The 25,661-nt window shown below is 38.1% G+C and overlaps 2 protein-coding genes across 3 annotated transcripts; one reads left to right on the forward strand and one right to left on the reverse strand.

Moving 5' to 3' along the window:
• Window positions 1-20,018: 20,018 nt before the first annotated feature.
• On the forward strand, window positions 20,019-24,387 carry LOC131022580 (pentatricopeptide repeat-containing protein At3g09060). 2 transcript variants are annotated; one of them, XM_057952089.1, is made up of 4 exons: window positions 20,019-22,164; window positions 22,249-22,325; window positions 22,411-23,509; window positions 23,848-24,387. In XM_057952089.1, exon 1 carries the CDS (start codon window positions 20,030-20,032, stop codon window positions 22,106-22,108), a length of 2,079 nt encoding a protein of 692 aa, XP_057808072.1. In that variant the 5' UTR covers window positions 20,019-20,029; the 3' UTR covers window positions 22,109-22,164; window positions 22,249-22,325; window positions 22,411-23,509; window positions 23,848-24,387. The 2 variants fall into 2 exon arrangements, with proteins under 2 accessions (XP_057808072.1, XP_057808073.1); XM_057952090.1 differs by having other exon boundaries at window positions 23,391-23,509.
• On the reverse strand, window positions 23,216-24,294 carry LOC131022584 (uncharacterized). Its single transcript, XM_057952097.1, has 2 exons — window positions 23,887-24,294; window positions 23,216-23,764 (listed from the first exon to the last, which is right to left on the reverse strand). Exons 1-2 carry the CDS (start codon window positions 24,265-24,267, stop codon window positions 23,333-23,335), a joined length of 813 nt encoding a protein of 270 aa, XP_057808080.1. The 5' UTR covers window positions 24,268-24,294; the 3' UTR covers window positions 23,216-23,332.
• Window positions 24,388-25,661: the final 1,274 nt, after the last annotated feature.

Consider the following 25,661-nt stretch of genomic DNA (forward strand, 5'->3'; position numbering starts at 1 on the left):
AAGCTTGCCTTGGTGCTCCACGATCTGTTAAGTCGAGAGTGAGAGAGACGACTAGAGATGGAGGAGAACGAACGGTGACCCACCGGAGTAGAGGCAGCGGCGGATCGAGACCCAAATCGAGAGAGAAGAATTTGGGCTCCTCTTCGTTTCCTTCAGCAAATTCAGAACGTGGAAGAACTCTAGTGGACGACGGCTAAGCTCCTACTGAATTGCAGAACTACGCCGGCGTCAGAGGGACGCGAGGATGATGGTGCTGCTCACCGGTCTCGCTGCGACGACTGCAGAATTTTGACAGCAGAAGGCCGCGACTTCGGGGAACAGCAGCAGTCGGCGGCGACTCCAGGAGAAGCAGCAGCCGCTCCAGACGGCGGCGATGGCTCCCAATCGACGGTGCTCGCCGGAATCCAGTTGCAGCGACGGCGGATTCTTCGGCTGGATACAGATTGAGAGAGAGAGAATCGAAGGGAGAGTCTGATTTAGGAGGGATTAGAGAGAGAAAGAGGATAAGGAGGAAGAGGCAGGTGCGGCCACGCCGGACCTAGGCACGGCGGCAGCCGACGCCGGTCAGAGCAGAGAAGGAGCTCGACTGATTCTGGGAGAAGGAGCTCTCGGTTGATAATTAAGAGAGAGAGAGAGTATTCTGCTTTAATAAAAAAAAGGGGAGAAAACCGATAATTGAGAGAGGAGAGGGGCTATTTCTTGGGCCGATTTTATTACGAGGCTAAGCAGCTGGACCAGAGTTAATCGGAGTAGGCTGATTCCTTTTCTGAATGAGAGCCCAGACATATTTTAAGAAGAATGAATTGCGATGTTTTTTTTTTATTTGGTCCAATTTCTTTTATTGGGTTGCCTTATATTGCTCCCAATTAATCATTAGGCTGCCTTATTATTTAGCCCAATTAAAGACTAGTCTAGATTAATCTATTAATTGGATTTAGCTAGTTCTAATTACGGATTAATTTAGAATGATGATTATTAATTAGTAAGTGGGTTAGCATACCCAAAGATGAGTGAATTAATTAAGATTATTAATCTGATCTCATAAGCCGAGTTTATTGATCCTATAGTGCAGGTTATTAATAGAAATTCTTGGATTATTATTTTAGAAATATAATTCCTGAATAAGAGAGTTATGCATAGTTAAATTACGCATTCTCATTAAATTGAGAATTTTTCTCGAGCAATGTCTTATTTTATATTCTCATTACTAAGGTCAAGCGCGAGAGTAAGGACTACTCAAGGAGTCACAGTACTTTAGAAAAGCTTTGCTATCAGGTGGGCATTTCTTATGCGTAAAATAAAAATGCTATTGAAGAACTATGCAACTTTCATGCTTTAAAATGCAAAATTTGATTTTTAAATGAGTTATGCTTTATTATGCTTAAATGAGTTAAAACTTTATTTCTCTTTATTACCTACGCTTGTCACGCTTTAATAATTTACGCTATGCTATTTACGCTTAATTACGACTTAAATTTTTATAATTTATTATTTATGTTTTGTTACGCTTTTAAGTGATTTACGCTTAAGGGAGTTACGCTTTGTTATGCGCCTATGTGGTTCACGCTTTGTTACGTTTTAATGCTTTACGCTTATTATTTAACGCCTATGTGAGTTACGCTTTAATGCTTTATGCTTATTATCAAATGCTTATGTGATGATGTTAACGAATTTGATTTCTGAGCAAATAGCTATCTTGCCAAGCATATATATATATATATATATATATATATATATATATATATGCAACGCGACCGTGAGTCATCGAGAGGGTTGGCCGGTCAAACGTCCGTTGAGGGAGGCCTCCCTCAACGGTACGATGCTAGCGTCTATTGGGGGAGGCCTCCCTCAATAGTACGATGCCGTGTCCGCTGAGGGAGGCCTCCCTCACGGTGCGATGCCTGTGCTCGTTGAGGAAGGCCTTCCTCACGACACGATGCTTCTTAATAGGACTTTTGATGATGAGGAATGCACTTACGCTATTTATGAATTTGAAAATGATAGTATGCAAAGAACTTGAAAGAAGATTCATGTCGCTTATATGATGCTGTGGTTTGATGATAAAATGTTAAGCTTATAATTTAGTTTTTGGCAACTGCCCACTAAGTACTTTTGTACTTAGCCCTGCATATGTTTATGAATGTGCAGGTTGAGCTGTGATGAACGATGAAGTGTTGCTGAGTGGAGCTTTTGTCGAACTTAGAATAGGCTCAGAAAGGATATGTGTCTGCATACATGTATCTCAGTCTTGCCTTCCGCTGCAAACACTGATTATGTTTTAGTCAAGTCTATAATTATGTCAATTACTCTTCAAGAAATATTTAACGCTTACTCGGGTTCATCGAGTATCCTTTTTAACTATATGCGTCAATCTTTCAATGTCTTAAATTTTATTTCAAGAATTAATGCTAGATATAATTGTCTATAATCGAGTTGTAAATGAGTCAAATGTGCCCCTTTCTAACCCCGCTTCTTAAATCCCTTCCCTAGTCACGATTTCCCGGATTAGCTATCCTTAGTTAAGGCCGGTCGTGACAGAATGGTATCAGAGCAGTTCATTTGCTCTGAGCCTAAGAATTTATTTTAGTCAAGCCTAGACTGGATCAATAGAGTGTCTAGAGTTCAATCGACAAAGCTCAACACTTCATCGCATCACACTCAACGAAGCAGAATGGTAAGCTCTTCCAAGTTTTGAATTGATGTTTGAAATCTTTTATAGCATTTGGCATGATCGAAAAGTGGGAATTAACGCGACATCAAAGTGTGTATCAGTCAATAGTTAAGTTATATTGTTATTGAGTGAAATGACCGACGCAAGCACGATTAAGTATGACTATGGTATGAATTCCCATGAACATAGAGCTATTAAGTTAGGTGATCACCTCTACGACAGAACATAGAAGAAAACGTAGAAGAAATTCAACTATATCTTTTGGTGACTGAAGTGATGGCAGTAAGACAAGTGATATGTATAGAATTTTTATAAGCTCGTGATTGGAAACATCATATTTTATACCGAGATACTTGAAATAATTTGCGATCAAGAAGTGTAGAAGATAAGGGACAAATTAGTTACCTTAAACATCTCGGAGTATGCAAATTTCGGGACGAAATTTTTGTTAAGGGAGGTAGTATGTAGTAGCCCGCTCTTTTATTTATTTATTTTTTTATTAAGATCAGTGATTGCAATAATTGTTATATTGCATCTTCAGTTATGGTAAATCCAGTGTTTAGTTATCAACTAATTCAGCTCAGAAATCTGAATTTGATGCCATTGCGTGATATGATCGCAATTGAATTATTGAAGCATTCAATAATTTATCATCCAGTTTAATAACTGACTTAGCAAAGTCAAGTTATTAATTTATATGCGATAGAAATATTATTTCTATTATTTACTTGGAAGTCAGTGATCTAATTCCGAATTTAAGAACGAGTTAAATTAGATATTTAATTCGTAGAGAGTTATAACAAAGCGTCGTTATTTAGTAGAACCCAATATTAATTTTACAAATACTTGATTATTTAATCAAGGCAAGAGATTTTTATTAGTCACCTCAATTCTATTTACTTACAATCATCATTTTAACTTTCACACTCCCTACGCTCCTACACTATCAATAGAGTATACAAAATCAAGAAATAAAATATGGATAGTACACGCATAGCAGCCCCTTTTCTTTAACTCTGCTAAGGCCATACTCTTTTCCCTGCAAAAGTCACAATTTAATATTTGAAGCCATGCTAAGATACAACTAGGAGATCTTTCAGACGCACCCTATGATGAGTACTCCACTTTTCAAAGTCTCACATGGAATTCCACTATTAGTCAAAAAAATATGGCAGCCACTTTCATTTTTGTCAAAAGTTGCAGCAAAATTTCCACTTTTGCTGTAAATAGTTTTTCAAGTTTTGCGGGCTCACACCTCTTGATCTCTGCCTATAAATTGAGAGCTTCATAGTAGCCTGAAAATCACCAACTACGATTCCCCCTCCTTCCTTTATGCACCAAAAATCATAGAGAGTTTATTTCGGCTGCAATCTGGACCCTAAGAGGTAAGCTCAACTTAAACTTCTCCATTTTCTTCTTGAGTTCAGCCTGTAATGATTAAGCAAAATCCACAATTATGTTTCAGTTTATTCACTCCTGAATTCATTAGCACAGCAGCCAACCAAGCACAAAACACACAAGGTGATTGCTAATCTCATTTTACTCTAGTTCATGCTACATGATTCACACCAACAAGTATGCTTATGTTTTAGAAAGTCAGAATAAAGAATTAAGATATATATGCATAATGGACTTAGCAAAGTCAAGTTTCAGTAATACAGATTTATCCATGTTATGTAGAATGTCGTATGCGTTTATGATTCCCACTGGACTCTAGAAATTAAATGCTAACACAGTAGCAACCCCACAACGCCATTAATCCCTTGCATATATAGTATATAGAACCAAGACTTCACGTAAATTTGAGAAGTTAACTTGAGTAGAAGGAAAAGGAAGTGGGACTAGATCGATGTACCGATGTACCTGTTCAGTCGAGCCGAGGAAATGACGGCGGCGATCCATCGCGCCGGAGAAGGGCCGCGACGGCGGTGATTCCAGAAATGGGGCTGGGGTGACATACAACGACTGTAAGTCGCCGGATTTATAGAACCACGGCGGCAGCAGTTTCAGGCGAGAAGCTTGCCTTGGTGCTCCACGATCTGTTAAGTCGAGAGTGAGAGAGACGACTAGAGATGGAGGAAAACGAACGGTGACCCACCGGAGTAGAGGCAGCGGCGGATCGAGACCCAAATCGAGAGAGAAGAATTTGGGCTCCTCTTCGTTTCCTTCAGCAAATTCAGAACGAGGAAGAACTCTAGTGGACGACGGCTAAGCTCCTACTGAATTGCAGAACTACGCCGGCGTCAGAGGGACGCGAGGATGATGGTGCTGCTCACCGGTCTCGCTGCGACGACTGCAGAATTTTGACAGCAGAAGGCCGCGACTTCGGGGAACAGCAGCAGTCGGCGGCGACTCCAGGAGAAGCAGCAGCCGCTCCAGACGGCGGCGATGGCTCCCAGTCGACGGTGCTCGCCGAAATCCAGTTGCAGCGGCGGCAGATTCTTCGGCTGGATACAGATCGAGAGAGAGAGAATCGAAGGGAGAGTCTGATTTAGGAGGGATTAGAGAGAGAAAGAGGATAAGGAGGAAGAGGCAGGTGCGGCCACGCCGGACCTAGGCACGGCGGCAGCCGACGCCGGTCAGAGCAGAGAAGGAGCTCGACTGATTCTGGGAGAAGGAGCTCTCGGTTGATAATTAAGAGAGAGAGAGAGTATTCTGCTTTAATAAAAAAAAAGGGGAGAAAACCGATAATTGAGAGAGGAGAGGGGCTATTTCTTGGGCCGATTTTATTACGAGGCTAAGCAGCTGGACCAGAGTTAATCGGAGTAGGCTGATTCCTTTTCTGAATGAGAGCCCAGACATATTTTAAGAAGAATGAATTGCGATGTTTTTTTTTTATTTGGTCCAATTTCTTTTATTGGGTTGCCTTATATTGCTCCCAATTAATCATTAGGCTGCCTTATTATTTAGCCCAATTAAAGACTAGTCTAGATTAATCTATTAATTGGATTTAGCTAGTTCTAATTACGGATTAATTTAGAATGATGATTATTAATTAGTAAGTGGGTTAGCATACCCAAAGATGAGTGAATTAATTAAGATTATTAATCTGATCTCATAAGCCGAGTTTATTGATCCTATAGTGCAGGTTATTAATAGAAATTCTTGGATTATTATTTTAGAAATATAATTCCTGAATAAGAGAGTTATGCATAGTTAAATTACGCATTCTCATTAAATTGAGAATTTTTCTCGAGCAATGTCTTATTTTATATTCTCATTACTAAGGTCAAGCGCGAGAGTAAGGACTACTCAAGGAGTCACAGTACTTTAGAAAAGCTTTGCTATCAGGTGGGCATTTCTTATGCGTAAAATAAAAATGCTATTGAAGAACTATGCAACTTTCATGCTTTAAAATGCAAAATTTGATTTTTAAATGAGTTATGCTTTATTATGCTTAAATGAGTTAAAACTTTATTTCTCTTTATTACCTACGCTTGTCACGCTTTAATAATTTACGCTATGCTATTTACGCTTAATTACGACTTAAATTTTTATAATTTATTATTTATGCTTTGTTACGCTTTTAAGTGATTTACGCTTAAGGGAGTTACGCTTTGTTATGCGCCTATGTGGTTCACGCTTTGTTACGTTTTAATGCTTTACGCTTATTATTTAACGCCTATGTGAGTTACGCTTTAATGCTTTATGCTTATTATCAAATGCTTATGTGATGATGTTAACGAATTTGATTTCTGAGCAAATAGCTATCTTGCCAAGCATATATATATATATATATATATATATATATATATATATGCAACGCGACCGTGAGTCATCGAGAGGGTTGGCCGGTCAAACGTCCGTTGAGGGAGGCCTCCCTCAACGGTACGATGCTAGCGTCTGTTGGGGGAGGCCTCCCTCAATAGTACGATGCCGTGTCCGCTGAGGGAGGCCTCCCTCACGGTGCGATGCCTGTGCTCGTTGAGGAAGGCCTTCCTCACGACACGATGCTTCTTAATAGGACTTTTGATGATGAGGAATGCACTTACGCTATTTATGAATTTGAAAATGATAGTATGCAAAGAACTTGAAAGAAGATTCATGTCGCTTATATGATGCTGTGGTTTGATGATAAAATGTTAAGCTTATAATTTAGTTTTTGGCAACTGCCCACTAAGTACTTTTGTACTTAGCCCTGCATATGTTTATGAATGTGCAGGTTGAGCTGTGATGAACGATGAAGTGTTGCTGAGTGGAGCTTTTGTCGAACTTAGAATAGGCTCAGAAAGGATATGTGTCTGCATACATGTATCTCAGTCTTGCCTTCCGCTGCAAACACTGGTTATGTTTTAGTCAAGTCTATAATTATGTCAATTACTCTTCAAGAAATATTTAACGCTTACTCGGGTTCATCGAGTATCCTTTTTAACTATATGCGTCAATCTTTCAATGTCTTAAATTTTATTTCAAGAATTAATGCTAGATATAAATGTCTATAATCGAGTTGTAAATGAGTCAAATGTGCCCCTTTCTAACCCCGCTTCTTAAATCCCTTCCCTAGTCACGATTTCCCGGATTAGCTATCCTTAGTTAAGGCCGGTCGTGACAGAAACAGGGCTGAAAGTAAAGTGTCTACGATCCGACAATGGAGGAGAATATGAACTTAAGGAGTTCAAAGACTACTGTGCTGAGAATGGGATTCGCATGGAGAAAACCGTGAGAGGAACTCCCCAGCAGAATGGTGTAGCAGAACGGATGAACAGAACACTAAATGAGCGAGCAAGATGCATGAGGCTGAAAAGTGGGTTGCCTAAGATGTTTTGGGCAGATGCAGTTAACACAGCTGCATACCTAATCAATAGAGGTCCATCAGTTCCATTGGAGTTTCGGATACCTGAGGAAGAATGGACAGGAAAAGAGGTAAACCTATCTTTTCTACGCATCTTTGGATGTGTTGCTTATGCTCATATTGATCATGTTAATAGAAGCAAGTTAGATGCTAAAACTCTTAAGTGTACGTTCATTGGTTATGGTGGAGACGAGTTCGGTTATAGGCTCTGGGATGAGCAGAACCGAAAGGTTATTCGAAGTAGAGATGTGTTTTTCAATGAACAGGTGTTGTACAAGGAAAGAGTGAAAGCATCTAGCCCTGGCAATTCTGATTCCCAAGTAGTCGAGTTAGACATCTCAAACTCGAGTGGGAGCAAGGAGAGCCAGAATTTTGAAGAGGTTCCAGATGAGGAGCCAAGAACCCCACCACCAAGCAATCCGCTGCCAAGACCGGTTAGAGAGCGACGTGCACCTGATAGGTACTCGCCCTCTAACTTTTATTTACTACTTACTGATGGTGGTGAGCCTGAATGCTATGCAGAGGCAGATACTGGTAGTAATAAGCGGATGTGGAGAGTTGCTATGGATGATGAGATTGCATCTCTTATCCTAAACGGCACTTGGGAACTTGTAGAGCTCCCGAAGGGGAAGAAGGCATTGCATTGCAAGTGGATCTATCGAATCAAGATTGAAGCTGATGGTAGCAAACGCTACAAGGCAAGGCTGGTTGTCAAAGGGTTTGAGCAACGATACGGTATTGATTATACCGATATTTTTACTCCTGTTGTGAAACTGACCACTATTCGTTTAGTGTTGAGCATGGTAGTTGCAGAAAACTTGTTGTTACATCAGATGGATGTAAAGACAGCGTTCCTTCATGGTGATTTGGAGGAAAACTTGTACATGACACAGCCCGAGGGATTCGTGGTGAAAGGAAAAGAAAATCTTGTGTGCAAGTTGAAAAAGAGCTTGTATGGCCTGAAGCAAGCTCCGAAGCAGTGGTATAAGAAGTTTGACAGTTTTATGTTGGAGATTGGCTACGCGAGATGCCACGCTGATCATTGTTGCTACTACAAGAGGTTCGACAAAAGTTATCTTATCCTTTTGCTATACGTTGACGATATGTTGATCGCAGGAGTTGATGCAAAGGAAATGGATAAGTTGAAGAAGCAATTGTCTGAACGATTCTCCATGAAAGATCTTGGAGAGGCCAATCAGATTCTTGGCATGAGGATCAAAAGAGACAAGGCGGCAGGAAAGTTGTATCTTTCACAAGCCAACTACATTGAGAAGGTATTGAAAAGATTTAACATGCAGAATTCGAAGCCGGTGAACATCCCGTTGGGTTGTCACTTCAAGCTGTCGAAGAAGGAGTCGCCATGTACAAAGGAGGAACGTGCCGAGATGATAAAAGTTCCTTATGCATCGGCAATAGGCAGCATTATGTACGCCATGGTGTGTACAAGGCCAGATATTGCACATGCAGTGGGAGTAGTAAGCCGATTCATGGGTGATCCGGGCAAGCAACATTGGGAAGCAGTCAAGTGGATTTTTCTTTACTTAAGAGGTACCACGGACAAGGCTTTATGTTTTGATGGCAAGAGTGCCAAGTTGGTTGGCTATGTTGATGCAGATTTGGCATCAAATGACCTGGAAGGTCGAAAGAGTACAACCGGGTATGTATTTACTTTTGGTGGTACTGCTATTTCTTGGTCTTCTAAGTTGCAGAAGATTGTCACGTTGTCTACTACGGAAGCTGAGTATGTAGCCGTGACGGAAGCAAGCAAGGAGATGGTATGGTTGCAGAATTTCTTGGGAGAACTTGGGAAGAAGCATGAGAATAGTACACTCTTTAGTGACAGTCAAAGTGCTATTTTCTTGGCTAAGAATCCAGCATTTCACTCAAGGACAAAGCACATTGAGTTGAAGTATCACTACATCCGTCACCTGCTGGAGATGAAGATCTTACAACTTGAGAAGATCCAGGGAAGCAAGAACTCAGCCGATATGTTTACAAAGGCAGTAACCATTGATAAATTGAAGTTGTGCTCAGCTTCAATTGGTTTGCTAGAATAACAAAGACAGAAAGGCTGCTGCGTTGATCAAGGTGTGAAGACAGATTGAAATCAGTCTTCAAGTGGGAGATTGTTAGTAAAAAATGGAGGTAGGTAGCTACCTACCACCTCCACCATTTGCCACCTACCACCATGAGTGCCACCTACCACCATGAATTTGCCTATAAATACCTTCTTCCTCAACATTGCAAAGACACACCAAACACAACTATCAAAGCAGATAGCTAGAGAGATAGAGAGATAGAGAGAAAATCTTGTGAGAGAAAACTTCAGTGTGGAAGTTATACACGAGTGATAAAAGTGAGTTGAGAGATAGCCTCTGCGTAGGCAGATACAAAATACAGTGTGGTATTATTGTACTCCTCATTTTGTGAGATTCTCTAATATATTGGGGTGGGTCCGTGGACGTAGGCAGTTTGGCCGAACCACGTTAAATATCGGTGTCATTATTTTTCCCTTCTTAGATAATTTATATCTTTGATATTGCTTTCGATTTGATAATGGGTGGAATTATTTGTGTATATTTCCCAACATCCGGTACATATGGAACACCCCCAAAAGCAGGAAATCTCTCACAGCTGTAAGGGTGTCGAACACTTCCTCAAGCAAGAGCTCATCTTCTTTTTCCGAGCGCGCTATGGTTCGCGCAACAACAAATGAGTCAGTATAAACTTCAATCGGAGATATATGTTTCTCCACATAAAACACAATCCTATGGACCACAACCATGATTTCTGCTATGAGAGCATTCGTTGATAGCGCCGTCTTCATCGCCTTTGCAAACACCAGTCGCCCATCTTCATTTCGAACTAAGATGCCAACGCCAAATATTCTAGTCTGTTGGTTAAATGCTGCATCCACATCCACTCTAAACCTCCCTTGTTTTGGCCGTCGCCATTTTCCCTCGCTGCACTCCATGCCCAATGACCTATTCATGATCGTGGTGTCCCACGCTGTCATGAACATCTCTCGCAAGCCATGGCTGGTCTCCTCTGATGGACATAATACGCCATATCCCTCATTGTGGGTCATCTTGCAGATGAAAGACTAGATATGCCAAATCAAAATAAGCCATTTTCATAGTCTTATTTTTCCATTTCCCCTCAGATCCTCTCGACAATGACAACCATGTCAGCCGCTTGGCCATGCTTCAAAATGCTCCAAAATCTTGAAGTCATCCATATGTTTCTAATGATTGGATAGAAGAACAACATATGTGTGGTTGAGGCCCATCTGTCATGACACATCGGACAACTACCTGCGTTGGAAAATAAAATAATATCCAATCCTATGTTTTGATGATACCAAAACCACTGAAAGGCATATTCTAGCTAATGGTGGTTTGAGTTTCTTGGATAGCTAGGATGGAGTGAATACAAGATAACTAAAGATGTCAGCTCGACTAAAGACTTGCTCAACTAAATGATACACACAAGTCCAGAACACACCCAGAGATGCAGACTCAACTGAAAGCTCCTAACTGAAAGAGAATGCATCAAGAATGACTGAAGAAATAAAGGACACATGAATAACTTCCAAGACACGCCGCAGATAATAAAGAAGTCAGAAGCATTGACTTTACAAGAAGACGTCCTTGTACCTGAGCCAGAAAAGAGACGTTATCTTCCAACGGTAGGATTTGAAGAAGAAGATCTCCACCAACAGATCTATCCTCAGAGATGTCTATAAATAGCTTAGAAGAACTCTCAAGAAAAAGGAGGGGAGAAAAGAGAAGATTCTGATTCAATCCTCAATGCCGAAGCTACATCAGAATATCAAATAGAGCTTAAAATTCCTTAAGCATTGAATCGATGAAGAGAGGATCTAAATGTTGTGAAATCAGTTTTACTGATTACCTAAACTCTTTTGCTGTAACTAGGACACTTAGATAAATCATTAGCCTAGTTACTGATTACTTGAGATTATGTACTCAGTAATCCTAGTTGGTATATTACAATACCCCTTTTCAAATGAGCGAGAAGAGTGTTTGTAATCGAGCTTGAGACTTAGACCAAGCTCAGTGGTTGTTTAGAACCAATAAACTAAACAGTTAGGTTCCTTAGCACCCGCAAGCTAAGTGTGTAAATTTAACTCTATGAGTTGGTTGTTGTAAGGAGTTTCCTTTCAGTATAGGTTGCTTTGCACCCGTAAGCATTGCAGATAGGTTTGTGTTGCACCCGTAAGCATCGTTGTTAGATTTGCTATGCACCCGTAAGCACTAGCGAGTGATTGTCAGACTAATTATCTGGCCGTGGATGTAGGAACGCTATTTTCCGAACCACGTAAAAATTCCTTGTGTTCTTACTTGCTTTATATTCAGTACTTGAGCATAACTCTGTTTCTCTAATACCGATTAACTGAAAAGAGTAACTAAGGGATTCTCTGTGAAGAAAATCTTTCAAGGCTATTTCACTAAGTTTAATATTCTGCTGCTAGAGTTATAGGTTTAACTAATCAATCTTTTGATAGTCAGTTAAACAAGTAATTCTACTCTGTTTTACTTACGACTGAAGCCTTACTTGGACTGAAGTTAATTAACCAGATCAATTAACTGAAGTCACCCGCTGAACCTTCGTTTCAGTATCAGTCACCACCCCTTGTTATCTGAAGCGTGCATTTTCAAATCAGTCAAACTGTCTTTCAGAACAAAGGTGTTGATTTTAAGTAACCTTGTTTTCGAAAATAGCCGACAGGTGTATTCCCCCCCCATACACCTGTCCTTTCAACCCTCAAAGGACCCAACAATCTGCTACTGGAACATGGTGAGTCCATCTGCGTTGATTTTAACTAATATAAAAGAATGGGAGCTTGCCTTAATCTGGTGATTAATCATTTGCTGCGTTTTATATGGTGAAGCTGCTCGTCATAAACTCATAATCCCCATTGAATATACATCAATCAAAACAGGGAATTATCAAAGCAATTGACAAAAAATTGATGCTCAAAAGATTATCAAGCAAAAATAGTAATTTCATCACAAAATAACATTTTTAAAGCACGAGGAATATAGCACATAAAATTTTTATCATACGGAATTTAGCACAGCGAATTGAAATCACAAGCAATTTATCGTCGAATGGGTGAAACCAGTTTCTCTGAAATCTGTATCTATGAAGTGTAAAAACCACACACCAAAAAATTAAATAAATATCACATCAAATGTGAAAAGAGGGCAGAATTTTTTTGACTAATCACAAATCAAACTACTCCCTCCGTCCCACGAATCTTGACACGTTTTCCTTTTTGGGCCGTCCCACGAATCTTGACACGTTTCCTTTTTGGGTAATAATTATTACCTTCTCTCTCCTACTTTATCACCCTTATTATATTCTCTCTCCTACTTTATCACTTTTATTACCTTCTCTCTCCTACTTTATCAATTTTATACTTTATTAATTACACACTTAAAACACTAATCTACAACTCCTTAATTCCCGTGCCGAACCCAAACGTGTCAAGACTCGCGGGACGGAGGGAGTACATTACAAAGAACTGAGCTACGAGAATTTTGTAGATCCAGAAACGAATCACCCCAAATATTCTGAGTAAACCCTAATAGCGAAAATCGAACCTTGTATAGCAGTAGCTCATATACGAATCAAAGACATAGATGAAGGTAAAAAAAATAATACACTTCAATAGATCGCAAAATATAGGAGGTGAGTCCAATCTTGTTGTTTTGAAGAAAATGTTTTGAGGTTGCAAGTTCTTTGGATTTGAAATCCTTTTTCTCGTTGTCCTTAGTCGGGAGGGAGACTTTCTTTCTCCTTGGCTTGTACGCTGTGCTTGGGCCTTTGGTACTTCTGGTGCCAAGCTCTTTTGGTTATACATCTATTTTTTCTGATAAAAAAAAAAGATCGCAAAATATAGTTCATTACTGTATGCAGCCCTAGTGTCAGAGCCACGAATCGCCGGAATGGAACAGAGCCTCAGCAGAAAGCGTAGGGTAGAAATGAGCGGGGCAAAATCTATTTTCATGAATTTTCAATCTCAAGAAACGAGAAAGGGCAAATAGGGCAATTGTTTTCCATTGATTAATGGTGTTGGGAACTTAATGGAATATTCAAATCCTTGTTTTGATGATACCAAAATCCATAGGCTTTGTTTGTAATAGATTAGAACTGTTCGAACTCAAGTGTTAAAGTTCTTTTCTAGTTTAGTTGTTGTCCTGAAGACTGAAGACTGAAGGACGGAGGACTGAAGACTGAAGTTTCCGACTGAAGTATCAGTCGAAGAATCAGTCTGAAACTAAGTACTTAATGCGTGCCACGTGGAATCAGCGGACTGATACTAAAGTCAAGTATCAGTTAAACATTCTTCCTCGGACTGAATCTCCAACGTTCAAAGGAAGCCATGTACTCCAAAAGTACAGTCGCATTAAATGCAGAGATCTCAGGATCATCCTTTCTCTGCAGAGGTCATTTCTATTTGGTGACTACTTTATCAGAGATGTCGCATCTCCTGCTCTTCAACATAGTCGTTCTCACCAAACAAGGAACCTCGAAGATTGAAGCCTCAACCCAAATTCAAATTGCTCTCTAACGGAAGAAATCTTGAAGACCTTCTCCGCCAACGGATCTATTCAAGACCTTTCCAATAAATAGCGCTCGAGGATCACTTCAATCTTCACCGATTCAACAACATAAGCTGAAGCTCTGCCAAAATTGCGTCTCAGCCGAAAGCTCAAATTCCCAAAGCTTGAATCGAAGAAGAGAATCTCAAAGCCAAAAATCAGTCACTGCTGATTACATTTCTCTTAGACCTTAGGCAAACCTCTGTTTACCAAGAGCCTAGGTCAAAACTAACTCCAATGAACTTGTTCTTTGAAGTTTAGTTGGCAAGATTTCAAACCTCCATTCGATCGATAGAATCAAGTGTTTGAGTTGCAAAGGAGTTCAGGAAGGTACTCTGTCTCCATGAGATCCTAGTGCCAGTTTGTGCTAGGAGTGAGAAATCCAACAAGGTGTGTTGAACTGAAGATTGGATCTTCAGTTGATTCGGTTGTGTGCACCCGCAAGCACATAGATTCAGTTGTGCACACAGTTCGGTTTGCTGTGCACCCGTAAGCACTAGCATCGGTTTGCAGTGCACCCGTAAGCACTAGCAGCGGTTTGCAGTGCACCCGTAAGCACTTGCAGAGTGAAGTTGTTGGTCTGATCAACCGACCGTGGATGTAGGAAGTGTTTTCCGAACCACGTAAAAATCTCTGTGTTATTTGCAGCTTTCAGTTTTACTTTCCTACTTGTGTTCTTACCTTTGATAAACTGAATACTGATTAATTGTAAAGAGAAACTTAAGACTAACAACGTGCTCAACAAAGGCTATTGCGAAACAAAAGTATTTCCGCTGCGTATGTTATTAGTCTGACTGATCTATCATCTGATAGTCAGGAAGATTTATAACATCTCTGTTTTTATCAAACCCGACTGAAGCCTTACGTGCATCAGTTAAGTTCTTGTAACTTAACTGATAACTCCTTACTGAAGAGTCTTTCAGTATCAGACGTCAACCCTGTTTTGGTCAAATCTCTTTACAATAAACAGGTGTGTGTGTTTGAGATTAAAGTTTCGTTTTGATCTCTGTATTGAGATCCATCTGATTTCAAAAATAGCCTATAGGTGTATCTCCTCCCCCATACACCTATTCGAGACCCTCCGGACCTAACAAATGGCAACAAGGGTATCCAAGAAGGGGGGGGAGGGGCGGATGTGTATTACAGAGTGAACATTGGTTTTTCTCCGGGCCGCTGCATTTTCTTGGGCTACACGTAATGCGCGCAATGGATACCAAACACAAGTGATACGCAGGATACCTTCACTAATCCGGCGTAATCAATAGCACCAAACACGACCTTAATATTTTTTGAAGCTTAATTCGAATGAATTTTTCTCAACCTTCTTCTGAGCAAATTAGTTATAGTTTGTGGATGTAAAGAATTGGAAAAATTAATTACCAAAAACATTAGATGTGAATGAAACTTGACTATAACAAAATTCAATACAAGTTCCAAGCTTCTAAATTAATATTAAATTGAACTCCATAAGGACCATAACAACTTTTGCTCAGTCAAATGGTTACCTAATAACTCTTGCTCCCACATTCCTAATTCCCAACCTTTCTCCAACAAATATATATATAGGGGAATGCTAAAATAAGAACGCTTCTTAAAATATAAATTAGGAACAATTTTCAGCCTTTAGATCATCAAGATCTACGGTTGATTCATCACCTTGTTGGATAAATTCATGGTCCTGAGTTCGAATCCCAAAGGTAGCAAAAAATTATTTTTCGCAATTCATGCCTTTATACAGTTTATCCATGCGTGTTATACATAAAATTCATGCATTTTTGCTGGTTCGTAATTCTTAAAATAAGGGTGGTTTATTGAATAACCGCCCCCTATATATATATATATATATATATATATATATATATATATATATATATATGTGTGTGTGCGCTCCAATGAGACCCTTATTTTTCGTGAGATATTGAGACCCTTATTTTTCAATGAATAAGACATATATCCTGATTAACAAGGCAATATATACTGATGAACAAGGCAATATGTACTGATGAACAATGCAATATATACTGATGAATAACGAAATTTAAAATATTTCGCTCCCTCAAGGATTCGAACCCTGAGAAAAAAATTCGTCCTCTAGGTACAATATCAGCCATATGATTGATAAAATAAACGCATGAGATCGTGTTTAAGATCTCACTAAAAATAAGGGGTCTCATATATATAGGGACGCGCTCCAGTGAGACCCCCTATTTTTCGTGTAATATGAAGACAATGAATAAGACATATATACTGATGAACAATGCAGTTTATACTAATGAATAACAAAATTTAAAATATTCTGCTCCCTCCAAGATTCGAACCATGCGAAAAAAAAATCTCCCTCCAGATACAATATCAGCCATATGATTGATAAAATAAACGCACCAGATCGTGCCCTAGATCTCACTAAAACTAAAGGGTCTCATTGGAGCGGCCCCATATATATATATATATATACCCTTCCATAAATGGCGTCACTCCCTTCCATAATCCCAAGATATAATCATTATATCTTAAACTATTGAAAAATATTTTTTAAGACTTAAACTATCGATTTTGTATTAATTGTACCCTTCATCCATTTTTCACTCTTTAAATTTTCAATTAATAAAGCATATAATAATGTTGTTTTATGGAGTATAAAGCATGTTAAAAAAGGATTCATTTTGAATAATCATAGCATCCGGCGAGCCACGTCAAATTTTCAGAGCCAAAAAAATAGACGAGTGGTGCAATTGATACAAAATTAATAATTCATGGTTTTTATTGTTCATATGATGATAATTTTATAGGAAATTGAGTGTTGGATGATTGTTTTGTGCTTAATTTGCTTTATCTTGTGAAACATGATTCTTACTCGAACTTTGAAGGAATTTTCAGATTTATTGAGTTCGAATTTGGAACAATGTTCTGAAATAGAAGTTGTAGATCGTCTTGATAAGAGTTCGTGAGCGCAAACGGATTATAAATCGGAGTTCGGACGATAAAGTTATGGCCGAAACAAAAACGTCGCGCGCAGCAGTCAAAATTCGGCGACCTAAACGGCGACCGCCGAAAATGGGCATTTTAAAGAAGACATTCGGCGACCTAAACGGCGACCGCCGAGTTGGTCGCCGAAATTTCTATTTCCGATTTGCACTGTGAGTGTTAAATTCGGCGGGCGCCGAATTTGGTCAATTTTTAGCACAAAAACGGCGGTCAACTCGGCGACCGCCGAGTTTGACCGCCGAATTTGGCGGGTTTGCGAGATTTTCCGATTTTTAGAGTTCTTCTGGGTTCCAAACACTGTATTTTACCCTGATACTTTAAATAGGTTTTCTTTTGACCTATCTAGGGTTCCTTTTTCAGTCCAGAACTTTATTTTCTCAGTTTCATAGCTTTAGATTATTATTGCTTTCCAGTTTTTACAGCTTGGATTGGATTTCCACAAGATTAAAGATTCAAGCCGCTACAATTGTTTTATTCAGAGTTTTATTTAATTCAGTTCTTTCAATTGTGTTCTTTTTAATTATGTTTATGATTTATTTTAGTATGTTTGGTTAGTTCTTTAATCTGAACCTAGGGGTTTGTACATAGCTGATTAATTATGTGTGTATGATTTATTGATATCAATTTGCCCTCCAACTTGTGATTCATGATTCCTGGTGCTTAATTTCTTGTGAATTATTTGGCCAATAATTTACATGTCTAGCTGTTCAGTTTGAGTCTTGAATGCGATAATTGTTCAGCCGATTCAGGAATGCATGTTATGGTAGTAGCCTTGACACTTGAATGAGATAGGTGAAACTATAGGGAGCTATTCTTTGTGTACGCTTGAGAGTTAATTTATTCCTTGGAGCCTTGAATGTGAAGGGGGTAAATTAATCTACTTTCATAGGTGTTCGTTAGAGAAGCTTGTGAATAGTTATGTGATCTCTCATCAGGGTTGGATTAAATTGGTAATTGAATCAATAGATTAAATGCATATAATTAATTAGTAAAAGTACATCCCTAGGGTCAGAGTCTTTTATTATTTGAGTTTTTACCTTATTTTATTTGTTGTTATCTGAATTTAGTGCTAATCAAACCTTCCTACTTTTTGTTGCCTGTCTACTGTTATAGTCTGTTTAGGAGATAGCTAGAGTTATTTCGTTGTGTCAGTCCCTGTGGATACGATACTCGGTTACTGATTATTTGCTACAATTGCACCGTGTTAGTTGCGGTATTTGTTGCTAAGAAATTAGTTATCACTTAACACACAAAATACCGATTTCTTAATTCATGTGCCGAAAAGAACTTGATCTTGCTTCATGGGATAGAGGGAGTATATTGCATACTACATATTGCATTCAATCCAGAAGTTTTCAAGGACAGAGATATTTTGGAGTAACTAACGAGATGATTATTCGTGTAAATTTTGTCGAGATTATTAACCAATTATTGATTTATATTTTATTTATTTATATACATATTTTGTAAATTTAAATAAATTCAAGAAATTAATTGGTACTCCTATGTAGCATATATATATATATATATATATATATATATATATATATATATATATATATATATATGGGTTTGAGACGATAATAATATTAATATCATCACATATATAATTAAAAAATGGAATACTCCTATGTAGCATCACCATATTTTTGCATTTTTATCTATCCTATTTCTCAAAAAAAAAAAAATCATATTTATTAATTCTTATTTATCTAAATCTTCTCATCCCACATTGATTTTTTTTATGAAAATTTACCAATTGAAATACTAAATAAATATAATTTGAATCTCGTATCAATTTTTTTAAGCCTTAGACGAGATGATTCTCAAAAGTTAGTCATGGTCTTTCAAACTTCAAACAAGATGATACTTACTAGCCAGTTTTATTCTTTCAAACTTCAAACGAAATGATGCTTGAAATTCAGTTATTCTATTTTAAGCTCCAAATGAGATGATGCACATAACTATGTTATGATTTTTCAAGCTCCATACAAGATGATGTTTAGAATTTAGTTATGGTATTTTAAACTCCAAATGAGATGATGCACATAATCATGTTATGATTTTTCAAGCTCCATACAAGATGATATTTAAAAGTTAGTTATGATCTTATAAGCTTCAGATTGTATAATCTCACAAATCAGTCCTGGTCTTTCAAGCTCCTAGTAAGTTTTGATATTTAAAGTATCAAATAGTGATGTTCAAACGATTGATGCATAAAAGTCAGATATATTGTTTCAGGATCCAAACGAGATAATCCTCAAAAGTTTGACGTTCTAAAGTTAAATATTGTCTTTCGAGTTCTTGATGATCCTCTGGTCTTATAAAGTTGAGATGAGATGATGCTTATATGGCATATGAGATCTTAAATTAATTTTTATTCGTTAATATAAAAAAATTGTACAAAACTTATATAAAAGAGTATTTTTATTATTCTAGCAAAAAATGAACATTTAATTGACGAATATAGTTGAAATTAATATAACGTAAACTCTATTACATTAAATTAAATTAATTAAAAATAATATAATAATTTAAATCAAAATTTAAAATCTCATCAAATTTCGAAGTTTTAAAAATATAGGAGCATCATTTGTTTATTTGACCTTGTAGATTAGTGCTTGACCTTAGGTGACACAGCTATAAAATAAAACTAGTGTGTAACCCGTCGAAATTCGACGGGTACATTATTTTTTTTAATTACAACATATAAATGATTTTTATATAAATTATTTAAAAATTTAATTTTATTTTACCAAAATAAATTGCTAGTATAGATCAAGCCTTTTGGCTAGTTATAGTTCTTATTGAGAGTTAAAATAGATTGTCTTTTTATACATTATTTGATGAAATTTCATAAAAAGTTGATGTAAGCTTGACTATTTTAAAAAATAATAAAATAAAATAAAAACGTTGGATATAATTAGAGACCGACATACATTTGTTTCTCTCATGGAGATGGCACACTTGCCCCAACACCTGACCCCCAAACGCCTCCTACATCTCCTCAAGTCGGAGAAGAATCTCAGCTCCGCACTCAGCCTGTTCAACTCAGCGAGTAGCCACCCTAATTACGCACACACCCCTGCCGTCTTCCACCACATCCTCCGCCGCCTCTCCGCCTCCAAGGACCCCAAACTCCTCCCCAACATCACCCGCATCGTCGACCTCATTCGCCTCCAGAAATGCCCTTGCAACGAAGACACTGCGCTGGCTGTTTTGAAGATTTATTCCAGAAATCAAATGTTGGAGCGGGCTGTGGAGGTGTTCGAGAAAATGAAGGAGGTTTTTGGCTGTGAGCCCGGGGTGAGGTCGTATAATAGTTTGATGAATGCGTTCGTGGCTTCGAATCAATTGAGCAAGGCGGAGTTGTTTTTGAGGAATTTTAGGGTTATGAGTGTATCTCCAAATTTGGAAACTTTTAACATCTTGCTCAAAATTGCTTGTAGAAAGAGGGAATTCGACAAGGCGAGAGAGCTGATCAATGTTATGTGGGAAAGGGATTTGGTTCCTGATGTTTATAGTTATGGCACTTTGATCAATGGGCTAGCGAAAAGTGGGGATGTTCACGAGGCTCTGAAAGTGTTCGATGAAATGCTTGAAAGAGGTCTGAAGCCTGATGTTATGTGTTATAACATACTAATTGATGGGTTCTTGAAGAAAGGAGATTACGACGCCTATAAAGGGATTTGGGAGAGATTGACTAAGGATTCCTGTGTTTATCCAAGTGTTGTTACATACAATGTTTTGATCAGTGGTTTGTGTAAGTGTGGGAGGTTCAGAGAGGGCGTGGAGCTGTGGGAAAGGATGAGAAAGAATGAGCGGAAAATGGATTTATACACGTACAGTGCTTTGATTCATGGGATGTGCGAGTCGGGGGATATTGATGGGGCCGAGGGGGTATATAAGGAGATGTCTGAGAGTAAGATAACACCTGATTCTGTTGTATATAATGCAATGCTGAGCGGCTATTTTAAGGCTGGGAGAATTAGTGACTGTGTCAAGTTGTGGGAGTTGATGGGGAAGGAGGGTACTCGAAATGTTGCTAGTTTTAATATAATGATGAAAGGACTATTTGATCATGGTGACATTGGTGAAGCTACTTCTATATGGGAGCTCATGCAGGAGAGTGGTGTTGTTGCTGACTCCACGACTTACGGAATTTTAGTCCACGGGCTTTGTGAGAACGAGTGCAGCAATAAGAGTTTACATTTCTTGAAGACGGCTGAGGAGAAAGGAGGCGTTCTAGATGTTTTTGCTTATTCAGCTATGATCAATGGGTTATGTAAAGAAGGAAAAATGGATGAAGCAGCTTCTGTGCTGAATGGCATGGTTAAAGGTGGCCATACGCCAAATGCTCATGTTTACAATGCTCTGATCAATGGCTTTGTAGGTGCTTCTAAGTTTGAGGACGCAATTAGGTTGTATCATGAAATGGGAAATAAACATTGTTCCCCTACTATTGTTACCTACAATACACTTATAAACGGGTTGTGCAAGGCTGAAAGGTTCGGTGAAGCCCATGACCTTGTGAGAGCAATGCTGGAGAAAGGATGGAAGCCAGGTGTTATTACTATTAGCATATTGATGAAAGGTCTTTGTTTGGGACATAAAGAAGAGATGGCTCTTAATATGTGGAACCAAGCGATTAGCAAAGGTCTCGAACCTGATGTACAGATGCATAATATTTTGATTCATGGCCTCTGTGCTGCCGGCAAGACTCAACTTGCTCTGTCATTATACTTGGACATGAATCATTTCAACTGTGCGCCGAATCTTGTTACTCACAATACTCTTATGGAAGGTTTCTATAAAGAGGGTGACCTAAGAAATGCTGCTGTAATCTGGGCTCGCATATTAAGAAATGGTCTACAGCCAGATGTTATTTCTTATAACATCACACTTAAAGGTCTTTCTTCTTGCAATAGAGTATCGGGTGCCATTTTGTTCTTACACAATGCTTTGGCTAATAAAATTGTTCCAACTGTTATCACATGGAGTATACTCGTCAGAGCTGTAATCGGAAAATGATTTGGTTCTTGAAACGACTATGAATGCAGATGGCATGATTGTTGAGCTTCAGTGAGGTATCACTTGTCTGCTTTGGTTTGTTTTCTCAATCAATTTATTTTTGAGGAATTTATTATAGTTCTGTTTCCTTGTGTTTTCAGGAACAGTGGATGCAGGATTAGATAATTTTCCCTAGCTTTAGGACTAAGAGAAGAGCAGATTGCAGTATTAAAGCAAGGTATGTTGACTCAGGTTTATATTACCCCTTATCTTGCTTAACACTTAAAAATCATTAATGTTTAACATGTTGCGTGCTTTTACAGCTTTTTTGTGCTGACTTAAACTAGAAACCTGGGGATTCTGGAAATCTTATTGAGTAGGAATGTTAGAATGAATTCCCTTAGCAAATTGCTACTTTCATGTGTAATTTCTTCTTCTTGTTGTTTGTTTTTTGTTTCTGTTATTTCTTTCTTTCCCTTCAGCACAAGCTTTCTTAATAGTAGAAGTTCAAATGACAGCATCGATAATAATATGTCTTCGGTGAACATAATTTTTGTATCACGGAACTTGAGATCGATGCAACAGCAAGTTCAGCCTGATATATCAGCCCCAGATAGTAATATTTTATTTGGAGTTATGACTCATGCTACATTTGGGTGAGAATTATCAATCATGATATGTATGGTTAAAGTAAACAAAATATAAGATTTAGTGTTTCACCCTTCCTGTAATCCTGTATTCCTGTTAGCCCCTCAGCTAAAAACCTGGAGATTCTGGAAATTGTATTGAGTAGGAAAGTTGGAATAAATTCCCTTAGCAAACTGCTATTTTCATGTGTATTTTTGTCTTTCTTTCTCTTCAGCACATTCATTCTTATAGGTAGAAGTTCAATACACAGCATCAATAACAATATGGCTTCTTCGGTGATCATAATTTTTGTATCACGGAACTATAGATTGATGCCACAGCAAGTTCAGCCTGATCTATCAGCCCCAAATAGTGAGATTTTATTTGGAGTTATAACTCATGCTACATTTGGGTGGGAATTACAATATGTATGGTTAAAGTATAACAAGTACTATAAGATTTGAAGTTAAGACTCTTCGTGTTAGACCCTAAGCTCTCTGGTTGACGAATTTAGGAAAACTGTATTCACAAAATCCATGTCATAAAGAGTCACCAATGCTACAGCCTACATGTGAGGGGATGTCTACATTCTTCTGAGATATTACAAAAAGAAACATTTCATTCACTCTTCTCTTGTTCTGTGCTGTCTGTATCTGATAACATACTCTTTTCGTAGAAGAATTGAGTAATCAAGCCCGCCAAAATAACCCCGAGAAATGCTACCTTCCTCCAGTCAGGTGATGAAGATACTGAGGCATCAGCGATTCCGATCACTACCAACCCCATCAGCGCAAGGTAAATATTCCGTCTTATTGCTGATCCAGCACTTTTCTTAGTCAGCTCCTTGATCTTCTCCGCCTCTTCCTTAGCTTGTGCAATGTCGACTGGTTTTTTCTCCCCCAAGTTCTTGAAGAACAGCCCTTCGTTTCGGTCCTTCTGGATTTGGCCTTGGAAGTTTTCCACCACTTTCTCACTCTCCTCAATCTCCACCTTGTTGAGCTCCATAGACTCCTCAAACGCTTGCATTCGACTTTCTATATTTCCCATTATCTGCTCAAGAAAATGAATGAAACCTGGCTATTAACAGACCTGAAAATTTCCTAAGAAGTCCACTTTTTGTTTTGGGTATGCAGTTGACAGGGAAAGGAAGAAGAGAGTTAGTTCTTACATACCCTGGCACCAGCTTCATCCAATTCTTTAAGGGCATTTTCTCCAATAAGGTCGATTTCGGCATTGGCTTCCTCAGCAAACTGGGTCAGATACTCGGATCTTTCGTCCAAGTAATCGGTGAGACGAACCTTTTGGGTTTGAAGCATTGCAATCCTGACAAGGAGGTCCTGCTTGCGCTTGTCTCCTTCTGGTGGAATTTCTTGATCAGAATCATCTGAATCTTTGGACTTGCAGAGGGAGAGGCTTGGCCTCCTCTTCCTCAAGGAATCTCTTTCAGGGAAGGGACCATGGTTGGGAGTGAAGGCAGTTTGGACTGCTTTTAGAGAAATCATAGTGTGTATATTGTTGGGTGGAGAGAGAGAGAGATCAGGCAAAATATGCATTGTGGGGAATGTTTTGGACCTCCCAATATCTATGCATTATCTGCTTTAATTATGGTATTCATATATACTGTTAAAAAGTGCATCAAGGAAAAGAAGTCGTGCTGTGTTCTTTTGGGCCCACATTGTTGCCATTAATTGGTCTTATCCAATCGTATGTTGTTTGTAAATTGTAACACTCTCGTCCTGAGCCTAATAACGATTTCCAAATTTTGAAATTAAAAATAGTTACGTGTGCATGTCTAATTTAGTGGTAAAGTGATTAATGGCTGTATATATACTGATTGAAAAGTTTACTGTCACGCGATGTTTGAAAATTTATATCCCCTCGACCAAAAGAGAAAAGGAAAAGAAAGAAAAGAGCCTAGTTACTAAAACATCAATAAAAGTATGTAATTTACCGCACCTTGTTTTTTAAGGAGATAAGGTCAAATATATCTAATTTACGTGCCGTTTGAGTTAAAGGTTTCTTATGAGAAAATAATAAAACTTTGATCTAAGAAAAAGAAAGGAATAAACTTGATAATTGATACTCTCTCGTTTCTGAAATGAGCACTTATTTGAGAATGATATGAATTTTAAAGAAAAAGATTTAAGTGTATGAATGAAATAAAGGTTTCATTTTTATTGTAAGTGAAAATAAATACTCATTTTAGAAACAAATGAAAAAAAAAACTATGAATACTCATTTCACAAAAGATGGAGTATTTAATATCATTACTTCCCCACAATTAGAGCCGGTAAAATTAGTCCGGAAAAAAACGGGCCAAAAAATTGGCTCAATAAAACAGAGGCCCCAAAACATCGGGCCTAAAAAGCCCGCCCAGATGGCCCATTGGACCAATTGGACTTGGGGGCTAAAAAGCCCAGGTTTTTGGACTTGTTGGCCTGCCCGATTTTTTTATGCATATGGCAATTTATTTAAATTATTTATTTTTATGAACCCCTTCATGATATGATATAATGAATATTACCATTCCGCTTTGACTTTGTCGTGACCGTGTATTTGCCCTCTTTAGAATAGACTTTAATTATTGTAGTATGAAATGTGAACGTTTGTTTTGCTAATTTTGTAGTTCAAAATGGGTGTTTTCTTGATTTGAATACAATTCTATTAATTTTGAGTTTGCTTAATATACTTACTATTATGACTTTAAATTTGTTTAAATACTTTAAAATGTTATTTAACAAACTATTATGAGATTTTTATTTATTTTTCGTTTTGTTTTGACTTATATTGATATGGTTTATTATTCTTATTTTGTTTTTAATTATATTTGTGAATTGATGATTTGATTTGATGTTAGTCGATTTAACTTATTTTATTTTATTTTATTTTATTTTTATCATTTTTGTAGCGAAAATTAAGGGGGGAAGAGTAATTGGGCGGGTTTGAC

This window comes from Salvia miltiorrhiza, chromosome 4, assembly GCF_028751815.1.
Source record: "Salvia miltiorrhiza cultivar Shanhuang (shh) chromosome 4, IMPLAD_Smil_shh, whole genome shotgun sequence".
Lineage (NCBI taxonomy): Eukaryota > Viridiplantae > Streptophyta > Magnoliopsida > Lamiales > Lamiaceae > Salvia > Salvia miltiorrhiza.

Coding starts and splice junctions, on each gene's coding strand:
- LOC131022584 (XM_057952097.1), bottom strand. CDS start 24,267: ATGCATATTTTGCCTGATCTCTCTCTCTCTCCACCCAACAATATACAC. Junction 23,765..23,886: donor TGGATGAAGCTGGTGCCAGG/GTATGTAAGAAC, acceptor TTTCTTGAGCAG/ATAATGGGAAATATAGAAAG.
- LOC131022580 (XM_057952089.1), top strand. CDS start 20,030: ATGGAGATGGCACACTTGCCCCAACACCTGACCCCCAAACGCCTCCTA.